A 24,626-nucleotide genomic window follows, 5' to 3' on the forward strand; every position below is an offset into this window, starting at 1 on the left:
TTAGTCTCAAATTTCCAGGGTAAGGGTTGTGGGAACCTCAGCTGCCTTTAATGCAGTAAAATTCATAAGGCTGAAAACAAAACAGACTTTAAAATGCTTAAGATCAAAGTCATTGCAAACTGTTCAACCCATGAGGCTAAATTTGACACAAAATATTCATCATCATCGTTTAAATTTTCATGCATGGCCTATTTAAAGGCTTCATATATTAAAAGATTTTCACATTTATTGTCATTCTGTCTTAATTAAGAGTAACTAAAATATTACATTAGTTTATACCTCTGAATTGTTACAGAAATAAGGTTTATATTCTTTAAGAATAAATATACTTTCCTAATAACCATATGAAATGTTAATATATAATTCAATCACAATTACACATAACTTACCAGGTCTACAAAAACAAGAAGTTTTATTGTTTCAAATCTTTTTTCTATAAAAATATTATACTATATAGAATTGACTAAAAGGAATTTTTAGATAAAAGTAATTTAATTTTTTATTTAAAAAAATATCAACTTATAGAAAAGTTGTAAAATATAATAAGGAGAATTCCACATGCCTTTCATCTATCTTCCCCCAGTGTTAACATCTTAAATGACTATTGAACAATCATCAAAACCAAGAAATTAACATGTACTATATTGTGAACTATAGTATACAGACTTTATTATGTTTTACCAGTTTTAAATAATCCCTTTACTGTTACAGGATCCAATCCAGATTCCCACATGCATTTTTCATGATTAGACTGAGGTCATGCACTTTTGTGGAGAATACCAAGAATAGGAAAGATATGAAGTGCTTTTCACAATGCATCATATCAGCAGGTGCATGAAGCCTATATTTCTTATTACTGGTGATGATAAGTTGATCACTTAGTTAAGGTGGTCTTCTGAGTCTATCTGCAGAAAGTTTATGTTTTCACTTTGGTGGAGATACATGAATTACTAGTCTCTGCTCAAAATTCTCCCCACTAATTTCAGCACATCTGGTACTCTCAAAAAGTAATACTTTGAAGTTATAGTGCTGAACATCTACTTCTATCATCCTCCTATATTTGTTAATTTGAATTCTCCTTTAAAAAAGGATTGTCCCTACTCTTCCATATATCTATCACCCACATATCTATTCTTTTCTTTTCCTTTCTTTTCTTTGTATTTTTCTAGCTTCTATCGTCAGTGGTTGGCACACTCATTAGTCAACAGAGCCAAATATCAACAGTACAACGATTGAAATTTCTTTTGAAAGCCAAATTTTTTAAACTTAAACTATATAGGTAGGTACATTGTTATTAACTTAATTAGGGTACTCCTAAGGCTTAGGAAGAGCCACACTTAAGGGGACAAAGAACTGCATGTGGCTTGCAAGCCGCAGTTTGCCGACCATGGGTCTAAATGATACCAAAGCCCACCAAGTCAAAATCATCAGAGAAACTTTCTCTTTCTTTTAATATATATATATATATATATATATATATATATATTACTTTTTCAGACATTAAAATTTCTACAGTAGTTGCCTTACAGTAATAGTAGGATCTCTTTGGTATTAAAAAATAAAAAATCCAGGTCATTGAAAATATATAGGAATGAGCGAGAAGTGGGAATACCTCATATCTTTCCATCTCCTTGGATAAAATTTCTCTGAAGCTAAGCATTTTGGGAAGATGCATTTAATATACTACTCCAGAAAAAGTTCATTATGTTGCATTATTAAGAAAAGCCCCTAAAGTCCCAGGAAAACTGAACACCATGAAAGTAGATAATTACCAACAGAACTGCCAGAGTTTTAGCCCTTAGTTCTATGTAACATAGCCATAGTATATGAGGCTTCAGAACCCTCATAGAATGTAAGCTTTACTTGGAAATTTTGAATTAGTAAACATTTACTATGTCAAATAAAATCCAAATATTTTTATATTCAACCATGCACGTAAGTACGTATATTTTATGGCTAAACCCACCAGCAACAGACAATGCTTATTTTTATTAATCCTCACCCAAGGATATATTTTTACTGATTTTAGAGAGAGAGGGATAAGAAAACACACACACACACACACACACACACACACACACTGATTAGCTGCCTCTCCTAGGGCCTCGACCATGAGTAGAACCTGCAAGCTAGGTATGTTTCCAATAGGGATGTAAAGATTTGGAAAAAGCAGAGGAATAGCCCAAGAAGAGACTTGGCATTTGCAAGAGGGAAGGGACTTCAAAGATCTTCTATTCCAGCTCCTTCATTTTCTAGAAAATAAAATGGAATCTTGGAGAGGCTAATTGACCTGATCAACCTTGTGGTGCATGAGATGATGCTCCAACCAACTGAGCCACCAGGTAATGGCAGGAACAGTCAATGTTTTAGGATGGAATTTGAATGAGGAACCTGGGATTTTTCTCACAATTATTTATTAAGTTACCTTACTATGAGCCAACTACTGATTATGATGTTGGCCCTACCAAAAATTAGTAATTTATTTTAAAAAAATTATTGAAATATTTTGCATGGTTTATCAATTTCCACTAGAAAGTTATATTCCCAATGTCTTAACCTTTGTAGGAGGGAAAGGAGATTTGGTCCAACATTTCCTATATCTATACCTCTAACCAAGACATGGGACAAGGCTTCTATTTAGATATAGTTTTTCTCCCAAGTAATTCTTAAGGATTTTAATACCTCAATCATCTAATGACTCACTCCTCTTATGGCTACCGAAATCAACTAAGTGTCATGTGATGTCACTGAGAAATAAATACCAAGAATAAATACAAAACATTGGAAATAGTGCCAACCTGAAGGTTGAGTGCAGTAGGAACAATCAAAGAGTAATGATTCATACTTATTTACTTAATTTTCAAGTAGAATTTTAAACATGAGGTTAGAAAATAATCAGTGCCTACTAAGAAGTAGTGATTCAAAAATTTAATAGTAGAAAAATAATTTTTTAAGAAAATTTTTATTCTGTGTGTTTAGTATTTTTAACATTTCTTAGATCATTGTTAGTGTGTGTATGTGTCTGTGTGGGTTGGCAGTGGTTGTAATATAGACTAAAATATTCAGCTATTACCAATCATGTAAGTCATAACATTAGTTATAAAAATTGTACTTTGCTACATGGAAGACTACCTAAAATGATCTCTCTTCATTTTGGTTTCTGCCTCCTAGACAGCATAAAGTAAGGTGCACAGAGACAGAAGACAAGAGACCCCAGCTAGCATAGTGATCTTGACCAGGTCAATTAGCCTCTCCAAGATTCCATTTTATTTTCTGGAAAATGAAGGAGCTGGAATAGAAGATCTTTGAAGTTCCTTCCCTCTTGCAAATGTCAAGTCTCTTCTTGGGCTATTCCTCTGCTTCTTCCAAATCTTTACATCCCTATAGGAATCTACTCTGTTACACCACTCCTGACCACCACTTTCTCCTTTCTAATAGCAGTTAAACTCTCTATTATTAATTTTGAAGTTACAATTTATTTAAATTAGTAGGTTTGCTGAATCCTTTTTTGTCCCCCAAACTAAACTTGGATCTTAGATCTCATAGCAAAAACTATGTCTTTAACCTCTCTATTCCCACTGCAGATTTCCACTTCATTGCTACATAGTGCCATCTGGTGACATCTACAGCATTCCAATATTGAATAATTAATGGTTTAAAAAAGAGAGAAAGAGATAGAAACTAAAAAGTGGAATGACTCCCCTTTTATTTAGTTGTTCACCAGGTCTTATAATGTATTCTACATTCATCCTCTTCATTTTCTCATACCAATGTTAAGCCTTTATTTTCTGATACCTGGACTATTTAATAACTTTCTATGTATTTTCTGTTTCTGTCTCTTCCTGCTAATCCCATTAAACTGAATGCATGCCTTCCTCCAATTAAAAATCTAGTCTTGCCGAAACCGGTTTGGCTCAGTGGATAGAACGTCGGCCTGCGGACTGAAAGGTCCCAGGTTCGATTCCGGTCAAGGGAATGTACCTGGGTTGCGGGCACATCCCCAGTGGGGAGTATGCAGGAGGCAGCTGATCAATGTTTCTCTCTCATCAGTGTTTCTGACTCTCTATCTCTCTCCCTTCCTCTCTGTAAAAAAAATTAATGAAATATATTTTTTAAAAATCTAGTCTTTTAAGTTCCCAACCAAGTTTTTCCAAACTGGCCTCTTTCTCATTACAATATATTTTCTTTCTATCTTATTCAAAAATTAGACAAATATGAAATGATAATTTATACTTCCTCACATATTATATTTTGAATCTTGAACATTTTTTTACTCATCCCTTTAACCAGATGGTAAACCTAGCATGTTCCTTTAATATAGTATATACCTCCTTTAAATATGTGTTGATTTGAGGTGTTAACTTGACAGGAATACAATCAATATTTGACCTTAATATACATAATATAAAGGACATCTTTTTGGCACACTGTGGTAGAAAAAATAGTCAAAGGTTTATTTTCAAAGGTAATTGTGATTTATATGGAGCAATCTTTAGTCTGAGCAAGCAAGATAGTGTGTTTGGCTTTGTGGATTAACATTATGAGAAGTCTATTCTTCTGGAGAGAAAATTTTGCTATATAACTTTAATTAGGGGAAAATCAGAGATTAATGATGCATCATATTCTAGAGATTTAACTGATAAGCATCAATAAATGGTTTTCTCAACTTTAAATGGTTTGCAAAATATTATTTCTTCTAGAGGCCTGGTGCACGAATTCATGCACAGGTGGGGTCTCTTGGCCTGGCTGGTGATTGGGGCCAACAGGGAGGCCGGCCAGCATCTAGAGGGAGGGACCATGGGAGGTTGGCCCACTGAGGGGAGAGACCACGAGTGGTTGGCCAGACAAGGGGAGGGACCGTGGGAGGTTGGTTGTGGGAGTGCACTGACCACCAGGGGGCAGCTCCTGTGTTGAGTGTCTGCCCCTTGGTGGTCAGTGTGCCTCATAGCAACCGGTCTACCAGTCATTCCACCGTTCGGTCAAATTGCATATTAGGGTTTTATTATATAGGATAGTGTGGCTACCAGATCAATTGCCTCATATAAAAGTACTTACCACAAAGCCCTATAATGGAAGGTTAAGTGCTATACTTAATTACTAATTCCAGCCCTTATTATCTATATTTTGCTGCACAGGCATTTTAAAAGGAACCAAGTATAGTCTGTTGGTTCCTTCTTCTCTCCTTATAGAATTTGGTGGTAAAGGCTATGGTCCAACTATTTTTCTAATGAATAATAACACAAATTTTTAAAAATAAAAAATAGCCATCCACAAACCAACATAAAAGAGATAAACTAGACGTTTCTATTAAACTTATACATAAAATCGCTCTGTTCTAACAACTTTAATCTAGATGACACTTAAATTTGTACTCAGCCTTCATGGAGTTGTGGCAGAGGAAGCTCCAAGAAAAAAGGGCATTTGACATTTTCACGGCTTATTTCCTACCTCAGCATCATGCTGAAATGCACACAGAGCAGATGATTAATAAAATACTGATGGCAACGATGGTGACTCCTGTGAGCTCTTCACATATTGATCATGAACTTTGTATATGCATATATTTAAATTCCCCACAGGTGCTCTAATTTTCTTGAGGGCAAACTGCATTTTACCCTTGCTTGCATCCTTCAGAGTAACTGCAGCTTTGCTTACTCTGTGTTTGTTAATATTATCTAAAATACTTTTTTGGTAAAGGACTAAATATAAAAGGTTGCATACAAAATATCTATTTCTAAAGATTTGCTCATTACCATGACAGTGCCAGATTCTTATTTTTAAATACATATATATTTTTATACTGAACATCCATTTAATTGGTAAATGAAGACATTATATGTGTTAAACAGATATTAGTCCAGAAAAAATATACAAATATTTGCTGACTTAATCAATACTGCCCAATCTTAATGACCACCTTTCAAATTGAATATTAGCATGCCACAAAAACACAGGGACCATAACTTTTTTGAAATATAGCTAGTACACCATATCTGGTCTATTTAATCACATGAGCTATAATAAAATAGTGAGGTATGAAAAATTTTAAAAACAAAAATATTTACCCACGTGAACTAATAATGCATTAGTAAATTAGGTTCTGATGATCTGTGCTTGGGAAATGCAAACCATACTTCCCTTTTAGAGGTGAATTATGAATATTAATATAATAAAGCCCAGTGTAGCCACTTTCAATTTTAGTTTAATTCAGACTTAGCTGAGAGTGGGAATTCCTCTCTCCCCCAACATAGGTCATCATTAACATTCACCAGAACAGCATTCTTAAATATACCAATTTGGAAAGTGTGGAAAGAGTGAAAAAGTTTCTAAATGAAGGTACGTTTAAATTATTAACTGGTGAAACAAAGCTAGGCTTCAAGAGGCAACTGCCACTCTGTAATAATAATAAATGGATCATTTTACATGTTCATGTCCACTATTAACAGATAATATATTCCAGGGTCAGGATCTAGATCTCATCCTGCTTTCTATCTCTTATGGAGTCCAGGGCCATGACTTCCTCTCAGTAAGGAGGTATTCACTCATTGTATTTTAAGAAATTCGCCAATTTACTTTTCTGTAATTCCATCAAGGATGTAGTTATTAAAAACAATACATTTCAACTAGGATTTCAGTAAATGCAATAAGGGATTGTTGGGGGCTATGTGACAATGTGTACAGATTTCAGGCACTTTCCTCCGAGTCTTCCAGTCCACCTTACTACAGACGGCCACAGAAGGTACACATTCTCATAATTATAGTGTAAAATTGGGATAATTCCCCAGGATATCAATTCTGCAAATATTTACTAAGTACCCACTATTTGCCAGTACTATAATAGGCAGGTATTATTAATGCGCTTGCTTCTAAATTTTGTTATAGAGCAGCTTTATACTGCATTTAATTGAGCAAATATTTGAAGAGCACAAAGTTTATGAAAGAGGTTTGAGATGAGGGTTAGAGATGTAAAATTTTATAAATCAGCAAAGGTGCACAAGGGCATCACAGACACTCGATTCCATAATCGTGAGTCAGTACTAAGGAAGCTTGATCTTTATTTAGTAAGTTAGTTATTTCCTCAAATTGTTTCTTCCAAGAAACAAAGTACTTGTAATAGAGGGGCTCATCGATACCTTTAGGTAATCATTGTTATTGTGCAAAATGAAAATTTCTTTTTACACTCTTTCTTTCTACTGTTCTATAGCTCTTCTTTAAAAAACAACACATCCACATGCCAAAAAAATCCAGTTCTATCTAAAAGGGGAGCAGAGAAAAATGAGGTTGATGTTTTTAGTAATCTCCTTTGTACCAAAATGTAGAGGATTATAATTGCAATAAATACCTTTATACTTTTAATTTGCATTTTACTTTAAAATAACATGTTACTTTAATTGAGAATATATGCAATCACAAGTAACAACAGCTTAAATTTCAAATCTACTGCCTTTGTTTCAATAGCGCAGCACTCACAAAGCTCATGAACTATGAACACGATCATTTTTATTTTCTCTATGATAGCCTCACGTTCATTTTAGAGACTTGAAATGAGTGATGCTGGTGTCAGAATCCTCGTGAAACCCCACAGCTATGTGACAGTGAAAACAAACCTCATTTATTTTCAGGCTCTTATAGCTACTGACTTACAGGTACTACAAATAGTTCCTTTACTGTTTCTCTGGTTGTCCCATGGCCCACCTGCACATTTCATGAGTTTCAGCTGCATATCACCATCAAAGGAATCACCTGGTTCTATTTCCTTTCAGGGAAAGGGGTTATAATATTCCCTCCCTTAGCTTTAAATTTTCACTCTGTTACTTTTGACAAAGCCTTTCCTTTGTTCAAATGGAAGGATCCAATTTAAAAACAAAAACAAAACAGCTTTGACATGGTGTGCCCTTTATTGTGTGCATTTTTCTGATTTCACTGATGTTCTAAATTTCACAAACGGTAACGTGTGCCTTCAAGTTCCTCTTTAAAATGCCATTTGCACATCATATCAAGAACAGTTTAGGACAGCAGGACATTCACATGACTCTAAAGTCCAATAAATACATGATGGTTTCTCAGAAAACCCACAATTGGGTGAAACGAACGCAAAACAGTGTTTCGTTTTTCATTGAATCTTCCCCGGATACCCATTCACTGGCTTACCTGCGGGGTAGCGCTCGATCACTGGCCAGCTGTCCACCTGTAAGGTGGCATTGCCACCACTCCTCGTGAAACGCACTACGTGGTATTTCCCATCGTTAATGATTGCATTGGACTCTTCGATGGCGATGTCATCTGTCCCAACATTAAATTTAACTCCAATTTTTCCTTGGTGCTGGAAGAGAGGAGGGGGGGGAAAAGTTATATAAAGTTGCGCTGATCCATCAGCATTTAGTTAGAATTACATACAGGATATTGATCAAGAACATGCTTCAGACAACGGCTGTTTTCCTCCGATTTTACTTCTGAAAGACTCATGTGGAAGAAAGGTTCTTGACATTTGGGTAAATCTGAAGCATCTCTTTCATGGATAATTGATATTCCAAAAGACACTTTCAAAAGAATTGAGCTGCCTCCTTCCCAGAGGTTGCCACAGACAACATGCACAGCTGTCTGTGTGAAAGGACATCCTTTCATGTCCCATCTCACCGCTCCTTTAATCCACTCTTTACATTTCATGAGAAAAATGAGGCTTGACATTCTCCCTTTTAATAACTGGGGAAAACAGAGCTATGAAGTCTGTTTAGAGACAACTGACAAATAATCACAAAATAGAAAGTCATTCAAAAAGGTATGGGCATGCAGGCAGGCATTTAAGTGCAGTTTCTTAGTCATTATTCACACACACACACACACACACACACACACAAATCACCCAATTCTACGAGCCTGAAATGCATTCAATTTATTTTATAGATGATGAAACTATGACACAAGAAGGTGCAATGACTTGCTCAAGGTCACATAACTTAATGGGTGGATGGGTACTGGAATTAGAACTCAGTTCCCTCGTTGTTACTTTCTATCTAAGCTAAGATATGGCTAGCTATGATTATCAACCCCCTTCTCTGGATTATACAAAACAGCGTTGCAAATCTAATTCTAAGCACAGAGTTGGTTATTGTTAACTTGAGAACTGCATACTACACGGTGGCAAAGAAACATGGGCTTGTGTCCTCTGCTTCTGAGAAACATTCTCTAACAGTAGGACTGTCAACTTTATCAGGATTTCAGTGGGTTTTTAAAGCACTGCCGGCCCTTGTTCGTGTACATAACCTCAGATTCTCTGTAGTTCACCTTTCGTCAAACCTCCATTGGGAAGAACTCCATGGGGGCAGAGGAATTTTAAGGGCATGTACTCCATCCATTTCTGCAGAAATTAGCCATCAGAATATTGAAAACCTGAATACTTGGACCGCATCCTTTAGACATCTTGCCAGATTCTTGGCATTGAGCTAAACAGCAAGAGTATCAGCTTACATTGAGAATTGTTATACGAAAACGCTGTCCAAAACTGCATTGATGAAAGGGAAGTACATGAAGGTGTTATTTGGGCAGTGCTCATTGCCCTCCTCATGCACACATCCTAAAGGTTTCTATTTTTCTTTTTCCTGGTCCTTGTTGTCCATAAAAGATCTTTTTCTTATAATAGGCTAATAAGGTTTCTAATTTTTTTAAAATTTTTATTTGTTTCAGGCTTGACAGACAATATGACAAAATTACATTTCTCTTTTTTTCATATTTCATTTTTGACTTTGGTTATTAGGAAACTCAGAGTCAAAGTGAGTAGGACAGTTTTTCTAGCTGCATAGACTTCTGGTATACTGTTGTCCCCTGGACTTATTTTTATTTTCTACCATATTTTTCATAATCCTTACTTCAAAATGTATGCCATTATTAGTTATTCCAGATTGTGTAGAATGATTCAGGTGATAAACACACACAACAACAACACTGTGTTTCCAATAAAACTTTAAACATATCCAACATTCATCCAAGGGACTCAGGGAAGTCCATGCAGAGATGCAGGCATTCTCTTTTAGGCATTCTCTTTATTTAGCAAATACCTTTATAGTGTTCTAAGTTCTAACTGCAATACTAAGTCTGGTATTTCTCATAAGGTCCCTGTGAGAAAGGTACTATTTTATCTCCGTTTGACCGATGAGGAAACTAAGCACAATGTGACTAAGTAACCTGGCTAAGGTCACACAGTGAGAGAGAGAAAAACTGTGATTCAAATCCAGGCAGTCTGGCTCTAGGATTTATGCTCCTCATCATTATATTAGGCTGAATGTGGGGAATATTGGCTCATCCCAACTTCAGGTAGCAGAGCTGGTAACTGTAGATGTTCCTTGCTACCTGTTTTCTCTTTCCTGCTGCAGTAGGAACACCATAGGACCTTGCATTATGCCTTGCAGATTTTACAAATGTATCAACTAATGTGTGCTTAAAATAATTTTATAGAGGACAGAAAGCAACTGATATTTAGATGCAATGGGATTTACAATAAAATGTTTTTGTCTCCGTTTCAGTTGCAATCTTAATCAGTTAAAAACAAATAGATCGCTACTTTCTTATTACAAAATGAGGTAAAAGACTAAGCCAAACTTGCAAAGGAAAGCACTGAAAATGGCTCTTGGCACCCTAAATTTGGGACCTACTATTATTTCCAGCCCATGAAAGAGAAAAGAAAGGCCAAGAGGAGATCGATCATTAGAAGAAGATTTGGGGGGAGAATTGGGATATAACATGTTTTGCAGGTACAGCCAAGGTGGAAGGTAGAACTTCAGAAAGTTTGGTTCTTGTCTCCTGGAATTTGGTGGCAGTGGTTCAGTAAACTGGGATTTGACTCTTGCCTGAGAAATCTTCAAGGGGAAAGACTGTGACCAGGTGATGAACCGACAGCAGAGCAAAGGTATTACTGTGACAGGAATCACTTGTGAATGAGTTTGTTAGAACAAAGAACACATGAGCATTGCCAGTGGAACATGGGTTAGGAAGCCAGCTCAGAATTGTGTTGTGTCCTGTCCGAGAGAGCCCCCGTGGTGAGGGGTGGTGAGTGGTGAAGACAATGCAACAGAAAGAACCAGGAGAAGCGGTAACAGGTACCTGGGGAGTGAGGGGGGAATCCTAAATGACCATCTGGAGGAGCACCCACCCTCCTCAAGGGAACTACAGGTAAAGAAATTCCAATGATGTTGTTAACAGCACAAAAGAACTCACCAAAATGCCCCCAAAAATGCTCCTCAGAGTCAACTGAAAGCATAGGCTAAGCCCAGCTAGATGGCTACTATTGTATTAGGCAACTAAGATCATTTCTGTCTCTTATGTCATCTTTCTTCTGCCTCATCCTTTGGAGGATGAGGAAGGAAGATAAGTGAATGTCGTGGGAACAAGAGGAGAAACAACCCCAGTGCAAGTGGCAGCTTCCAGTCAGCCCATGCAGTGCCAAGGGACCGGCTTTAACTGAGGCTGCATTTATTATTACAAAGGAGTGAACTGAACGTACTTCTTATATCTACAGTGAACAGATGACATTTTACTACCCTAGAGCAGTGATGGCTAACCTTTTGAGCTCGGCGTGTCAGCATTTTGAAAAACCCTAACTTAACTCTGGTGCCGTGTCACATAGAGAAATTTTTTGATATTTGCAACCATAATAAAACAAAGACTTATATTTTTGATATTTATTTTATATATTTAAATGCCATTTAACAAAGAAAAATCAACCAAAAAAATGAGTTCGCGTGTCACCTCTGACATGTGTGTCAGAGGTTCGCCATCACTGCCCTAGAGTGACCATAGTAGTTGCACTTCCTGGGGGTAAGGAAGAAATATTCCATAGAACATGTTTAAATTCCTGTTGTGCCCTAGGAATCACATATTTCAACACAGAGTTGTAAAACAATAAAGTTGCCCATTGTTTTTAGGATCTCTTCTATCACAGGCATGTTTCTTATCTCAGGATAGACTGAAAGAAATTACTAAAGTTTCCCATCCGTAATAGTCAATTGTTATCAGAGCTCTATGCTTTAAGGAGATTCAACGTCCGTGAATAGAAGCATTATAATGCTAAAAGTACAAAATGCACCAAACCAAACATGTCCCTTTACCTCATCCCTAAATTTTCTGCACTACGAAATGTAAAATGCTTATTTTCTAGGGTACAAGAAATCCGCAGATTTCACAGAGATGCTTTTCTTGCAACACAATAAAACAAACTATTAAGAGATAATGAGGTTTGGTAATGCTTGGAAATCTTCTGACTTTGAAATGATGTTAATCTTCCTCTAAAAATGTTAATTTAGTCCTTGAACTTCCAACATCTTTGATATCTCATGGATCAAACTCCAACATCTGCTAGAACAGAACTGTATACCACTAAAGTAGACTCAAACGATAACACACTCTACCCTAATTCAGATATTATTACCCCACCCAGGTTACATCACATCCTTGAAAAACAATTAATCATAAATGATAGACACAGGATTATTTTTTCCCCTGAAAACAATTACATTAAAATGCATGTAAACCACAAAATATTAATATCAATTATATTTAAAACCTACATTTATTTTTCCATTCAGAAATTGTAAATATTCTACAAACACATATCTCCCATGTTGACAAAATAGAAAGCCATTTCAATTATAGAAACAATAAGCCTTGCCGAACTTTCTTACCAATGGACAATTACAATTTAAAAGAATTCATTTCAAATTCTTATTCTCTGGGATTAAATGTGATTGTCTCCGGCAAGTTCTCATGAATATTGCATTAGGAAAACCAGCAGTAATTTCACTGGACATGTACTGATCTTTCAGCATTGTATCTTCCTTGAAATGGATAACTGGCTCACACTATAATTTCAAAAATCTATTATAAGAATATCAGTAACGAGGCATTTATAATTTAATGAAGTCTTTCCGTGGATTCATTAAATAAATAGTGACAAAGTAATTATTAATTTTTTCACAAAAGCTCATTTCTGAATAATGATTATGTTATTAAACCAACTTAAAAGGAAACATTATGAAAGATGACACTGGGAAGGAACTTGAAAGTTCTAGCCAGTAGCACTATAGTTTAATGCACTGTTTAATTTCAGCTACAATCACATATTCATTTGAAAAATATTTGATTAAGATTTAATGATACTCTGGATATCTTCGGCATACTTCAAGCAACATGTTTGTATGTTATAGATGCAGATATATTTCCATTGATGTGTATATTAAATAGATAAAACAGAATATACATATTAAGATTTAGCCTGTATATAGCATATAGAAATGTCACTGGCTTTTGTCTGCTATCTGGGATTATTATGCAGAAATATTTGGCTCAACTATGTCTCAGAAAATAGACCAATAAAAAATGGTCTCCTATTTTTTGGTTTATTTGCTTATACACTCTGGTAGAGAGCATCAACCAACAGGATGAACAAGTGTGCAACCTTGGACAGCATGTAGATTAGCGGGGAGGCTTGGTTGTAGCCTACAAGCTTCTATTATAGAATCCTATATAATAAAGAAATAATATGCAAATCGACTGTCACACCCTCCACAAGATGGCTGCCCCCATGTGGTTACAAGATGGCCACCATAAGATGGCCAGCAGGGGAGGGCAGTTAGGGGCGACTAGATCAGCAGGGGAGAGCAGTTGGGGGTGACTGGGCCAGCAGGGGAGGGCAGTTGAGGGTGACCAGGCTTGCAGGGGAGGGCAATTGGGGGGAAACAGGCTTGCAGGGGAGGACAACTGGGAGGGACCAGGCCTGCAGGGGAGGGCAGTTGGGGGGTGACCAGGCCAGCAGGGGACAAAGTTGGGAGCGACCAGGCCTACAGGGGGAGGCAGTTGGGGGGGGCCAGGACTGCAGGAGAGGGCAGTTGGGAGTGACCAGGCCTGCAGGGGAGGGCAGTTAGGGGCGACTAGGCCTGCAGAGGAAGGCAGTTTGGGGGGACCAGAATTGCAGGGGAGGGAAGTTTGGGGTGACCAGGCCTGCAGGGGAAGGCAGTTGGGGGGGACCAGGACTGCAGGAGAGGGCAGTTGGGGATGACCAGGCCTGCAGGGGAGGGCAGTTAGGGGTGACCAGGCCAGCAGGGGAGGGCAGTTAGGGGTAACCAAGCCAGTAGGGGAGGGCAGTTGGGGGTGACCAGGCTAACAGGGGAGAAGTTAGGCGTTGATCAGGCTGGCAGGGGAGTGGTTAGGGGGTGATCAGGCTGACAGGCAGAAGCTGTTAGGGGCAATCAGGCAGGCAGGCAGGCAGGCAGGCAGGCGGGCGGGCGGTTGGTTGGGAGCCAGCAGTCCTGGATTATGAGAGGGATGTCTGACTGCCAGTTTAGGCCCGATCCTCTAGTCCTATATAATAAAAAAGCTAATACACAAATCAACCAAACCGCAGAACGACTGGTTGCTATGATGCCCACTGACCACCAGGGGGCAGATGCTCAACACAGGAGTTGCCCCCTGGTGGTCAGGGCACTCCCACAGGGGGAGCGCTGCTCAGCCAGATGCCAGGCTCAAGGCTGGCGAGTGCAGTGGTGGTGGTGGGAGCCTCTCCTGCCTCTGCAGTCGTCGGACATCCCCTGAGGGTTCTCAGACTGTGAGAGGGCGCAGAACGGCTAAGACACCCCCCACCCCCCTAAGTGCACAAATTTTGTGCACCAGGCCTCTAACTTTATATAGTCCTATACTCCAGGGGCCCAATTTGGACAGAACTTGACAATGTCTTCAAATGCACTCCATGCTTGTGCCCATTTCAGAATACAGACCAACTCCCATGTTCCAGTTCTGCATTGTCAGCTGAAATCAGAGTCAGGCTAAATGGTGTGTTTTCCTTGTCCAGAGACTAATCTTCACCAGAGACCAGAGGCTTTAAGGCTTGAGGGGGGACTCTAAGGCCTGCAGTCACTGTGGCTGGAGTAAGTAACAGTACAGAGTGTGACAGAAACCCACCTGTTCTTTCATCTCTAAACAAATACAAAAATTCAGGGAATTTCTAATTCACCCCAAACACATTTCCAATTTAATGACTTAAAGGTCCTATAGACTGAAAGAGATTGCATCTCCCACTCTGGATGGTCCATAATGTCAAGAAGTGACTTTCGTTTAGTTATTTTAACCTGGAATTAAACTGGAAATTCACTTGCCCCCGAATAAAAACCCCACACTATTTCAAAACCAAAAGCTACTGCTACCCTGTCTCCCACTTTCCCCATTGAGAAATAATTTAAAAATCCATTTCAGTTAATAAATAAAAATCAAATATATAATATGCATTCTGCATTCTGCATAAATGTGTGGACAATGCAATATATAACGTATGTTCTCTGTCTTTGGGAAGTTTTGATTGAATTGGGACGATAAATCATGGAAGCAAATAGTCACAACCACAAGAATCCAGAGAGCAATGAGAAGGAGCTCAGGTGCATGGTGGGGGAGGGATCTGAAGGGTCTCAGTGAGTCTCCCAGGAGCCAGCCAGCATTTGGACGCCTATAGCACAGATAAATGCCAAAGACACCCAGGGACATAGAAGATATGTCACCTCTGCCTCCCATCTGTCTGTCCAGTCCCTACATACCAGAGTGCTCACTGGGTGTCGGGCACTGAGCTACACATGATGTATCTACCTGAAACTCCTAGCACTTAATCTATTCTCTCTCTCCTCTTAGAGAGTTTACCTAATGTGCCCCAGATCACATAGTTAATGAACATCAATACTACAACCTTACCAAGTTGGAGGGGTGTCTGAAACAGAAGACTTCAGCTGTGTTTGTTTCTAGGAAAAGGTCTTGACCCCCAGGCATGCTCAGAAGACTAGAGTCGAGAGTAGGGTTACTGCAAAGTGCCTCGTTCCTTTTGGCTAATTACACTTCCATGCACCAAACAAGGAATCAGAAGTGGGTGAGAGCTAGGGTGATCATACCATTCCAGAAGGATCATATTTAGTGCTAACACATTGTAAGAAATTAATATTTTCCTTTTCCCACAAAATCTTCATTAAGATCATATACCTTTCCTAATATGGCTCCATTCTACAGAATACTAGAGCTCCTTCGGATCCATGAAGTAATATCCTGACAGTATTACCCTCCTGGAGGTTCACAATCATTTCTCTGTCTACAGAGTGTCTAGCAAAACTCTGCAAGCCCTGACACTCCACCTTCACACATTATTTAGGTGTGGTTTTTATGAACCTGTTTTAACTCCTCAACCATATTTACAAAAGACTAACTCATTTTTCACTGTATCCTTCACAACTCTTTTCACACTACCTATGCATTTGTAATTTTCTAATACTCTTTCCCATACAATGTTCTTTTTTAAATTGTGGTATAATTCAGATATCATAAAATCTACCCTTTTAAAGTGTATGCTCCAGTGGATTTAGTATTTTCATGAGGTTGAGCAACTATCACCACTATTGAATTCTACAACATTTTCATCATGCTTCTTTTGATGAGATAATGCAGATAAAGTTCTTAGCGCACTTAATGACAACTCAGCCCCTGTGAGTTCTATTATTATTACTAGTACTGGTTATTCTCACACTTGGAAAAGAAATGTTTTGCTCCCTGAATAGACTGATGGAAATAATGCTTGAATTATATAACTAGTACCACTTAGTTAGAATATATGATATCTCATTGATCTTCAAAACAGCTCATGAAGCACTATCTATTTTATAAATGAAGAAGCTCAAGCTCAGAAAGGCTGAGATCTGATCAAAGTCAGAGCATCTATCCACCATGTGGCTCAAAAAGAAACATTCTAAAATCCAAACCCATGGGACAAACTCTCTTGCTATTGGTCCTGAAGCAGAAACTGCTTAATTAGACAACCTCCGTGACCCCTTCCATCACAGTGATGCTATGAGGCTAAGATAAGCTGAACTGGATAGCTAAGCAGTTAGCACAGAAAAAAAATTAGAAAGTACTAGTTTTTGAAACACATCAAAATCACCTAAATTTGAATTTGAGTCTTAGATTTTTTTCAGAATTTATAAAATAAATGAACTCTTGGATTTTTAAAAATATTTTTAAATCAGCAATTTTCCAATGTCCCATTGGGTTCATTTTTCTCAGAGTAACCTGGGAGGCCTTTTGTAAATCATGCGTGTTTTTTGCCAGACAGTATAACCCTTCCTCTCCAGGGTTAATAGAGGGACTGGTCTGTATGGGTAAGAATGCTTGCCTTGCCCAGTGTGTAGGACTTGGTGGTGTAAAGGAGAATAGGGTCAATGAGTTCTCCTCTTGACGATGAATAGACCATGAGTTCTGGTGATAACACTAACTCCTCAATACCTCATTTCCTCACATTATATTTCATTAGATAAATCTATATCAAAAATAAATGTTGACATAAAATTAGCCCAATAAATGACTGACTGGTGTATCTTTGAAAAGGGCAATAACCCTAATAATGGTATTTTTGAAATTGTCTCTATTTTGCTCATTGTGCCAGTTGAGCCAATACTGAATCATCCTTTCTACTTAAAAAGGCATTCTTGCACCATTATGAACTTTTCCAGTGTAGCCAGAAGCTCAGAGAGAACATCACGCCTTTTTCATGGTACCTTCCTGTGGTCAAAACAGCAAAACTCTGCATGATATCATATCTGCTGTAGAATGAAATACAGCTAACTTATCCTCTTGGGAATTAGAACCAGCTCATTCAGATCACCAATTCTGTATTTTCACCCCTAAAATAACAACCATACGGAAGTTGAAATCCTCATCTTTAAATGTGTACTTATAAAGAGTGTGTTCTATCATAAGTTTCTTTCCCTGGAAAATAAAAAGTCAGGAATTAAATAGAGCGAAAAATGGACATTGACTGCTGGCCTATGTAAGGTTCTTAATATTTCACATGTAATACTTCTGGTTTGAATATTTGGCCCAGTGGTCTGGCATCATGACAAACGTCTCAGGCTGCTGCATGGAGATTTAAAACCACACTGGCTTAAGGTAAGCCTTGTCCAAAGTGCAATGAGCTGATCAGATATGGCTTGTATTTTTGTTAAGTTTACCTTTACTTGTTTTATTACTATTGCTTTAAAAACCTTTGGTTACCAGTAGATGTTAAATGAGCTTTGCTCACACTTTATAGTCATTCCGGAAACTCTGTGCCATAAACATTGTATTTCAGGGACTGATTAAAACCATACCCTTTGTTTCTCTCTGATTTCTTGTCTTTGCACCGTTACACTGCTTGGTATCCCCTCCACCAGGAAATGCACAGGAGAAGACACTTGGCTTTATCAATTCTGCTAGTTGTTGGCATTTCTTTGCAAAATGATTTTCCTATAAAAACGGTTTGGGGTTATTTGTAGATTTAATTTACTTGGTGTATCTCAGGACCATCATTTTGGTGAAGAGCTGATTATATAATTACAGTCTGACTCTAAAGTTCCAAATCTATAGCACAACATTTTTAAGACAAACAAAATATCATTGGATGGTGATTTTAGTCCTCTGCATGGCAAATGTAACCTTAGTAATTAGGTTGTAAGTAAAACACAACCAGCCTTTGCATTTTAAAAACTGTTTTTAAAAATAAAAAATGTATCAAGAGATATATGCAATTATTTTAAAGGTCTCAGTTGATAAATGCTTATGAAAGAAAAGGTTGGTTTGGAAAGGATATCATTTTTTTAAAATCATGTTTGTGAATCATGACTTGTAACCAGAAAAATAAGAACGAGGTGATATTTTCAAGTGAGTTTGAGGGGCTGATTTTTAAATAACGCTGTCTTGGTTTTCATAAGCCTCAAGCAGAGCCCTAACTTGAAATGCATTCAAGAGAAAAGCTGACGATGCTACCTCCCTTCTTTTCTTTCTTATTGACTTCTAGTCCAGGACTACCGGTCTGACATCCTTAGAAAAAGCAAATGTGTGCATATGGGTGGAGAAATGCATTCACCAAAGACTATTTTCTATAGAATCAGCAAGGCTCCATTATCCCCAGCATGGTAAGTCATCATTTCTGCAGCCATCAAAAATAAATCTATGTTTATGTGTGTAATTTTGGCACAAAAGAGTTTCCAGGAGAGAATGCAGAATCTCTAAGGCCAAGGTTCCTGATGATTATGACCTTTCTGTGTCTTAATAAAACAATAATACTCCCACAAAAATAAAATAATGTCAAGAAATGCTCACCAACATTTCTTGTCAGTGTATTTAGGTGCAGTATGTTTCACAAATCACTGTACCATTCTGTGTAGGACTCAAAATTTTAAAACTGTATTTGTTGGTTGTGTTTACATGCATTCATTTCCCTAAATTGCATGATTTTCTTGCCTAAAATACACTAAAATTTTTGGAAGTATCATACATGAGCTTAATCCTCAATGATATTCATGATATTCATTCATTCATTCATTCATTCAACAAACACAAGTAGATTTCTTACTATACTCCTTGACATTCTGCTAAGTTTGGGATAAAGGGTGGTTAAGAAAACAGATGGCAAAAAGACTTAAAGCCTAAGTCTCTCATTATTTCTTTATACTTTAAACTTTGTATTAGCATATAAAGTGTCAAGAAGGAAAAGAGCAGGGTGTTTTAAGAGGCAGTGAGTGATTAAGGAAAGCCTCTTGGAGGAGGTGTAGATGTGAAGAAATCAATCATGGGAGTATGAGTTTTATAGGCAGAGGAAATATTGGCCCCACGGAGGAAACCAAGTATATATAAAGACAGATGCTTTTATGTACAAATGCAGATTCAGATATAAATATATTGACTTCTTATAAAGATAGAGATATGTAAATTATATATGAACATATGTTGGTATTATCTAGAAGGTTTGTCAAAGAGGGATAAAACTAGGTTATGAAAGTATGCATAAAAACTAAAATATATCATTTGCACAAATAAAGCAACTGGAAAAAGATAGCTAAGTATATTTCTAAAATCTTCCAATCTAAAAATGGAAAATAATTGATAAGACCTAACAGTATGCATCTTGGCACTCAATTGTTTGTTCCTAAGTTTCATTCATCAATGTGCTTTATGATATGTAATATATAAAGGCTTTCTGAATCAACAGGGACTTGCTACATTTTCCAAAAGTCATTTACTTCTACAATGTCAAAAAATGATTCATCATCATATGCTTATATTTCAAAGCTCATGTAACACGTTTCGTTTCTTTGTGGGGTGGAATGTCTTGCTCAGTTATTTCTCTAGGGAGCCCTTTTATCTCAAGATGTAGCAAGTATTCTCCTTAAAAATACTGCTTGAAATCACTTGACTAGTTTTTCAAGTACCCTCCTCAGATTAGTTGAAGAAAAGTTTTCACCTTTTTATCTCCCCATTCACCTGGAAGAAAAAAAATGAGCAAGGTTCAATGTCTGAGTCCCTAAAAGGCAGTTTCCCAACCACTGAACAAGTCACTTCAAACAAGAGCAGAAATTCTTCATCCAACTCTTCTTTTGAAAAAAAAATTCAAATAAATAGTCAAAAATATCCATTTTTTCCTGCAATTTAGTCAAGAGTTTTGAAACCAACAACACAGTGAGTGCCCATATCCAAATAATTCATAAACATTGTGAACTTGAGATAAAAGTTTAATGCTAACTTCTCAGGAGCAGTTACCACTGAGGATTTCCTGAAATCATCTCTTCTCACTGTTGACCTAAAAGAGCCAGAGGATATTTTGCGAAGATATGTGGATTCTGATATGAGAGTAAAGACAGCCTGAGGGAGAAATATCTGGAGCAAAGTCAAGTTATCAGCCATCTAACAAAAGAACACCAGCTCTTGCTCTCTCTCTTCCTCATGCTCTCTCACACTGGCCTTTGCTCACCATGAATGTACCATGTTCTGTCCTATCTTAGGACCTTTGCTGTTCCTCCTCACTGGTTAGCTCCTTCCCTGCTTCCCACTCTCACATAACTAATCCTCTATATTGCGGGGAGAGGGAGGGGGGGGAACTTGAGAATTTTAGGGTGGAGCTGGTCATTGGATCTGCTGAGCAAGAGTCCAATGTTCATCTGTGAAAATGCCCTTTTATGAAACAAAATTTGATGAGTGGATACCCAGTGAAGTACAAAAAAACACTCACCTAAAGTTCTGTCCTAACAGTAGTTGAAAAGCCAGTGCCATATAGGAAGGCAACATCTTCCTTGATTAACAGTACTCTTCAGTGGACCTTGGGTTATCTATGATAAATCTTTAATTATTAAATATCACAGCAAGATTAATATGCTGTGTTCTCATATTCCACTTACATGCTTCCCCTGCCAAACATGCCAACTCTTTCCAAATGAACACAAATCAAACCTAACTGAGAAGATAAAAATCCACTGAGAAATTAATCACAAATATCATTCTAAGGCCAAACAGAAGCCACATCTAACTTATTCAGTTGTGTAATCTCAATGAGTATGAATATTCAAGAAGGGCTGCATTTTTTCAGCAGATGCATGATGATGATGGTGACGGTAACAGTGATGATGATGATGATGATGATGATGATGACAACTAATCTTCTTACATACTTGTGATGTGCCAGCCACTCCTTCTAAGTAGTTTATGGGTATTATATTAGAATATATATCATTATATCCATTTATTTGATGAGGAAGCTGAGCCTCAAAAGGTTTGCCCCAAATCACATTCCTAATAAGCATCAGACCTATGATTTGGTTTCAGGCAACCAGGTTCCAGGTTCTAGGTTTCATGTGCTTAAGACCATACTAGTGTGCCTCTCAGAAAACGTCCAGGTGCTAAAATGAGTCTTAGTGGTATTACTAAGCCTCTTGGAAAGAGAAAGAAGCTAACATCTTTACTATTGTGTATACGAAGCAATATGTTGATTACTTATCAAACCTTAATTTCTTTAATCCTCAGAACATCTCTGTTGTTAGCTTATAATCATCATGCTGAGGATATTTGAACCACAAAGCAAGTAGTGTAGTGATTTTTCTGAAGTCACAGCGCTAAAACATCATCTAGTCACATCAACACAGTCCTATCTGGTTCCAGACTAAGGTTTTTCAACCACACCATACTGCCTCCCTCCCAGCCGTGGGCAAACTACGGCCCTCGGGCCGGATCCGGCCCGTTTGAAATGAATAAAACTAAAAAAAAAAAAAAAAAAAGACCGTACACTTTTATTTAATGATGTTTACTTTGAATTTATATTAGTTCACACAAACACTCCATCCATGCTTTTATTCCGCCCCTCCGGTCGAGTTTAAGAACCCATTGTGGCCCTCGAGTCAAAAAGTTTGCCCACCCCTGCTCTAGACACTTTTCAAGATCCCTTGGAAGTTAGAGAGGCCACATGAGAGTATTCCAGAGCCTCTAAACCAGTGGTTCTCAACCTTCCTAATGCCACGACCCTTTAATACAGTTCCTCATGTTGTGGTGACCCCCAATTTCATTGTTACAAATTGAACATAATTAAAGCATAGTGATTAATCCCAAAACAATATGTAATTATATATGTGTTTTCTGATGGTCTTAGGCGACCCCTGTGAAAGGGTCATTCGACCCCCTAAGGGGTCGCAACCCACAGGTTGAGAACCGCTGCTCTAAACCCTTAATCATTGTATGAGGCTTTGAACACTGGCAAAGTTGCCCAAATGGGATAGGCAGAACCCAGCAACTCTTCTTTCATGGGCATTCAGTTAATCCAGGTATTCAGTATTTGGTAGGCTAACATTTCACCACCATTAGGGCCAGAGTAAATTTTCTCATACTTCAGTAGCCTTAGGGCAGTGGTCGGCAAACTCATTAGTCAACAGAGCCAATTATCAACAGTACAACGATTGAAATTTCTTTTGAGAGCCAAAATTTTTAAACTTAAACTATATAGGTAGGTACATTGTTATTAACTTAATTAGGGTACTCCTAAGCTGGCCTTTGCTAAAAACGTCCTCAATCTGATTGAGGTACGTTCGCTGAGGTCGACCCCTTCCAACTCTCCCATCCACACTTGTATACTTGTTTCGTCTATCTCCTTTCGTTCATCCTCTCTATATGTCCTAACCATCTCAACATACCTTTCTCAATCCTCGACACTACATCTTCTTTCACTCCACAATGTTCCCAAAAATTAACTTAATAAACTTTACTTAAAGTTTTAAGTCAACTTCGCACTGTACGTGCGCGCCCGCACGTGGTATTTTGTGAAAGAGCCACACTCAAGGGGCCAAAGAGCCGCATGTGGCTCGCGAGCTGTGGTTTGCCGACCACTGACCTAGGGGACAGAAATGGAGGCAACAATATCCTTTAGGTTTAATTATAATTTGGTATGTCAGCAAATGCTCAGAGACTCTACAATGAAGGATCTCTCACAGAAAGGGTTTGTGTCTTTCCTCTCTCCCCGTTGTCTGAATATCCATTTTCCCTACAGCTACAGATTTCTTTAAATCATTTTTAGTATTTGTTGTCATTTTGGAAAGATGTGTCTCAAATTTCCAATCAAATCCAATAGAATATCCATCATCCTGAGAAAGTAGTTTCCCAGTAGGGATAAACCTAATATTTAAAAATAAATATTAAAATTTTTCATCAGATCAAGTCTTCCAAATGTCAAAATCAATAATCAAGAAAACACAGATCTAAATTTTGTAAACAGTTTGGTTGCATTAAGAAAACCATATTTATATAGTACTGTGATATAAAGCCTTTAAATGGTCTCAGAAAAGAATGAAATAAACCATCATTAACTATATTTTATATCAAATAATAAAAAAATTAATGGTAGAATATCTAAAACTTTAAATATGAACTGACCCAATAAAAATATTTTTTATTGTAATTTTTCAACTTTTTTAGTTTACTCTCTAGGTCAGGGATGGGAACCTTCAGCCCACAGGCCATTTAAGGCCCGTGAAATCATCTGGCCTGGCCCTGACAAGGCATTAGGGATGAGTTAATCAAGTGTTTGACCAAATACAGCAGCTGATTTTTAAGTTGATAATTTTGTATGGCCCCCAAATTATGTTATAAATATCCAAATGGCCCTTGGGAGAAAAAAAGGTTCCCCAATGCTGCTCTAGGTTATGATGATAAATGTTTATATTAGTCTTATTTCTTCTTCTATCTCACATCTCTCTTAAAAATGTGACCATTCAGATGCTTTTAATACTCTCCTTCCATGAATGTTTATGGACTATTTTTTATTTATAAATAAAAATTCTTAAAATGGTTTCATTTTGATCTTAGTCTTTTGAAATCAGCCTCTCAATCATTGCTATCTTCTCTTTCTCCCTTAGCCTAGTTTTTAATGATAACATTTTTATTTTTAGCTAATTTCATGCAAGATAGTGCCCAAGAATGCCAGCTTTGGGAAAATGCTTCATGCTAGAAATCTTAAATAACCCATACTGCTCCAAAAAAATGGACACAAAAAATAGCAGAACTCTTTCTCTTCAAGCAAAGAGCATACTTTTGATGTTGACAAAAAGAGAGAAGCATATTTAATACATGCTCTGACTGCACTCCAATTTACAACTAACAAGGGACAATCTATGACTTATTCTCAAGATTCAACAATTACACTTAATGATAGGTGAGTAAGAGATGTGAGAACCATTTAAGTTTGAACTGAGATGCACAAAATGTGAACCTAGCACAAATGTGAACTGGTTTAGTGACATTAAGCTTTTCATTAGCTTTTCTAG

The 24,626-nt window shown here is 37.5% G+C and overlaps 1 protein-coding gene across 24 annotated transcripts in view; it reads right to left on the minus strand.

The window, feature by feature from the left end:
* Positions 1-24,626, minus strand: part of NRXN1 (neurexin 1) — a 1,006,580-nt gene that overhangs the window by 140,926 nt on the left and 841,028 nt on the right. For all 24 annotated transcript variants that reach the window (XM_070429185.1, XM_070429195.1, XM_070429182.1 and 21 more), the window contains one exon: positions 8,152-8,323. In XM_070429185.1, the coding sequence (XP_070285286.1) occupies positions 8,152-8,323 (172 nt within the window). The remainder of the gene's footprint in view (positions 1-8,151; positions 8,324-24,626) is intronic.

The sequence above is a fragment of the Myotis yumanensis genome, unplaced genomic scaffold (assembly GCF_028538775.1).
Source record: "Myotis yumanensis isolate MYYU_CA2020_CCGP unplaced genomic scaffold, mMyoYum1.0.hap1 SCAF_11, whole genome shotgun sequence".
NCBI classification, from domain to species: Eukaryota; Metazoa; Chordata; class Mammalia; order Chiroptera; family Vespertilionidae; genus Myotis; species Myotis yumanensis.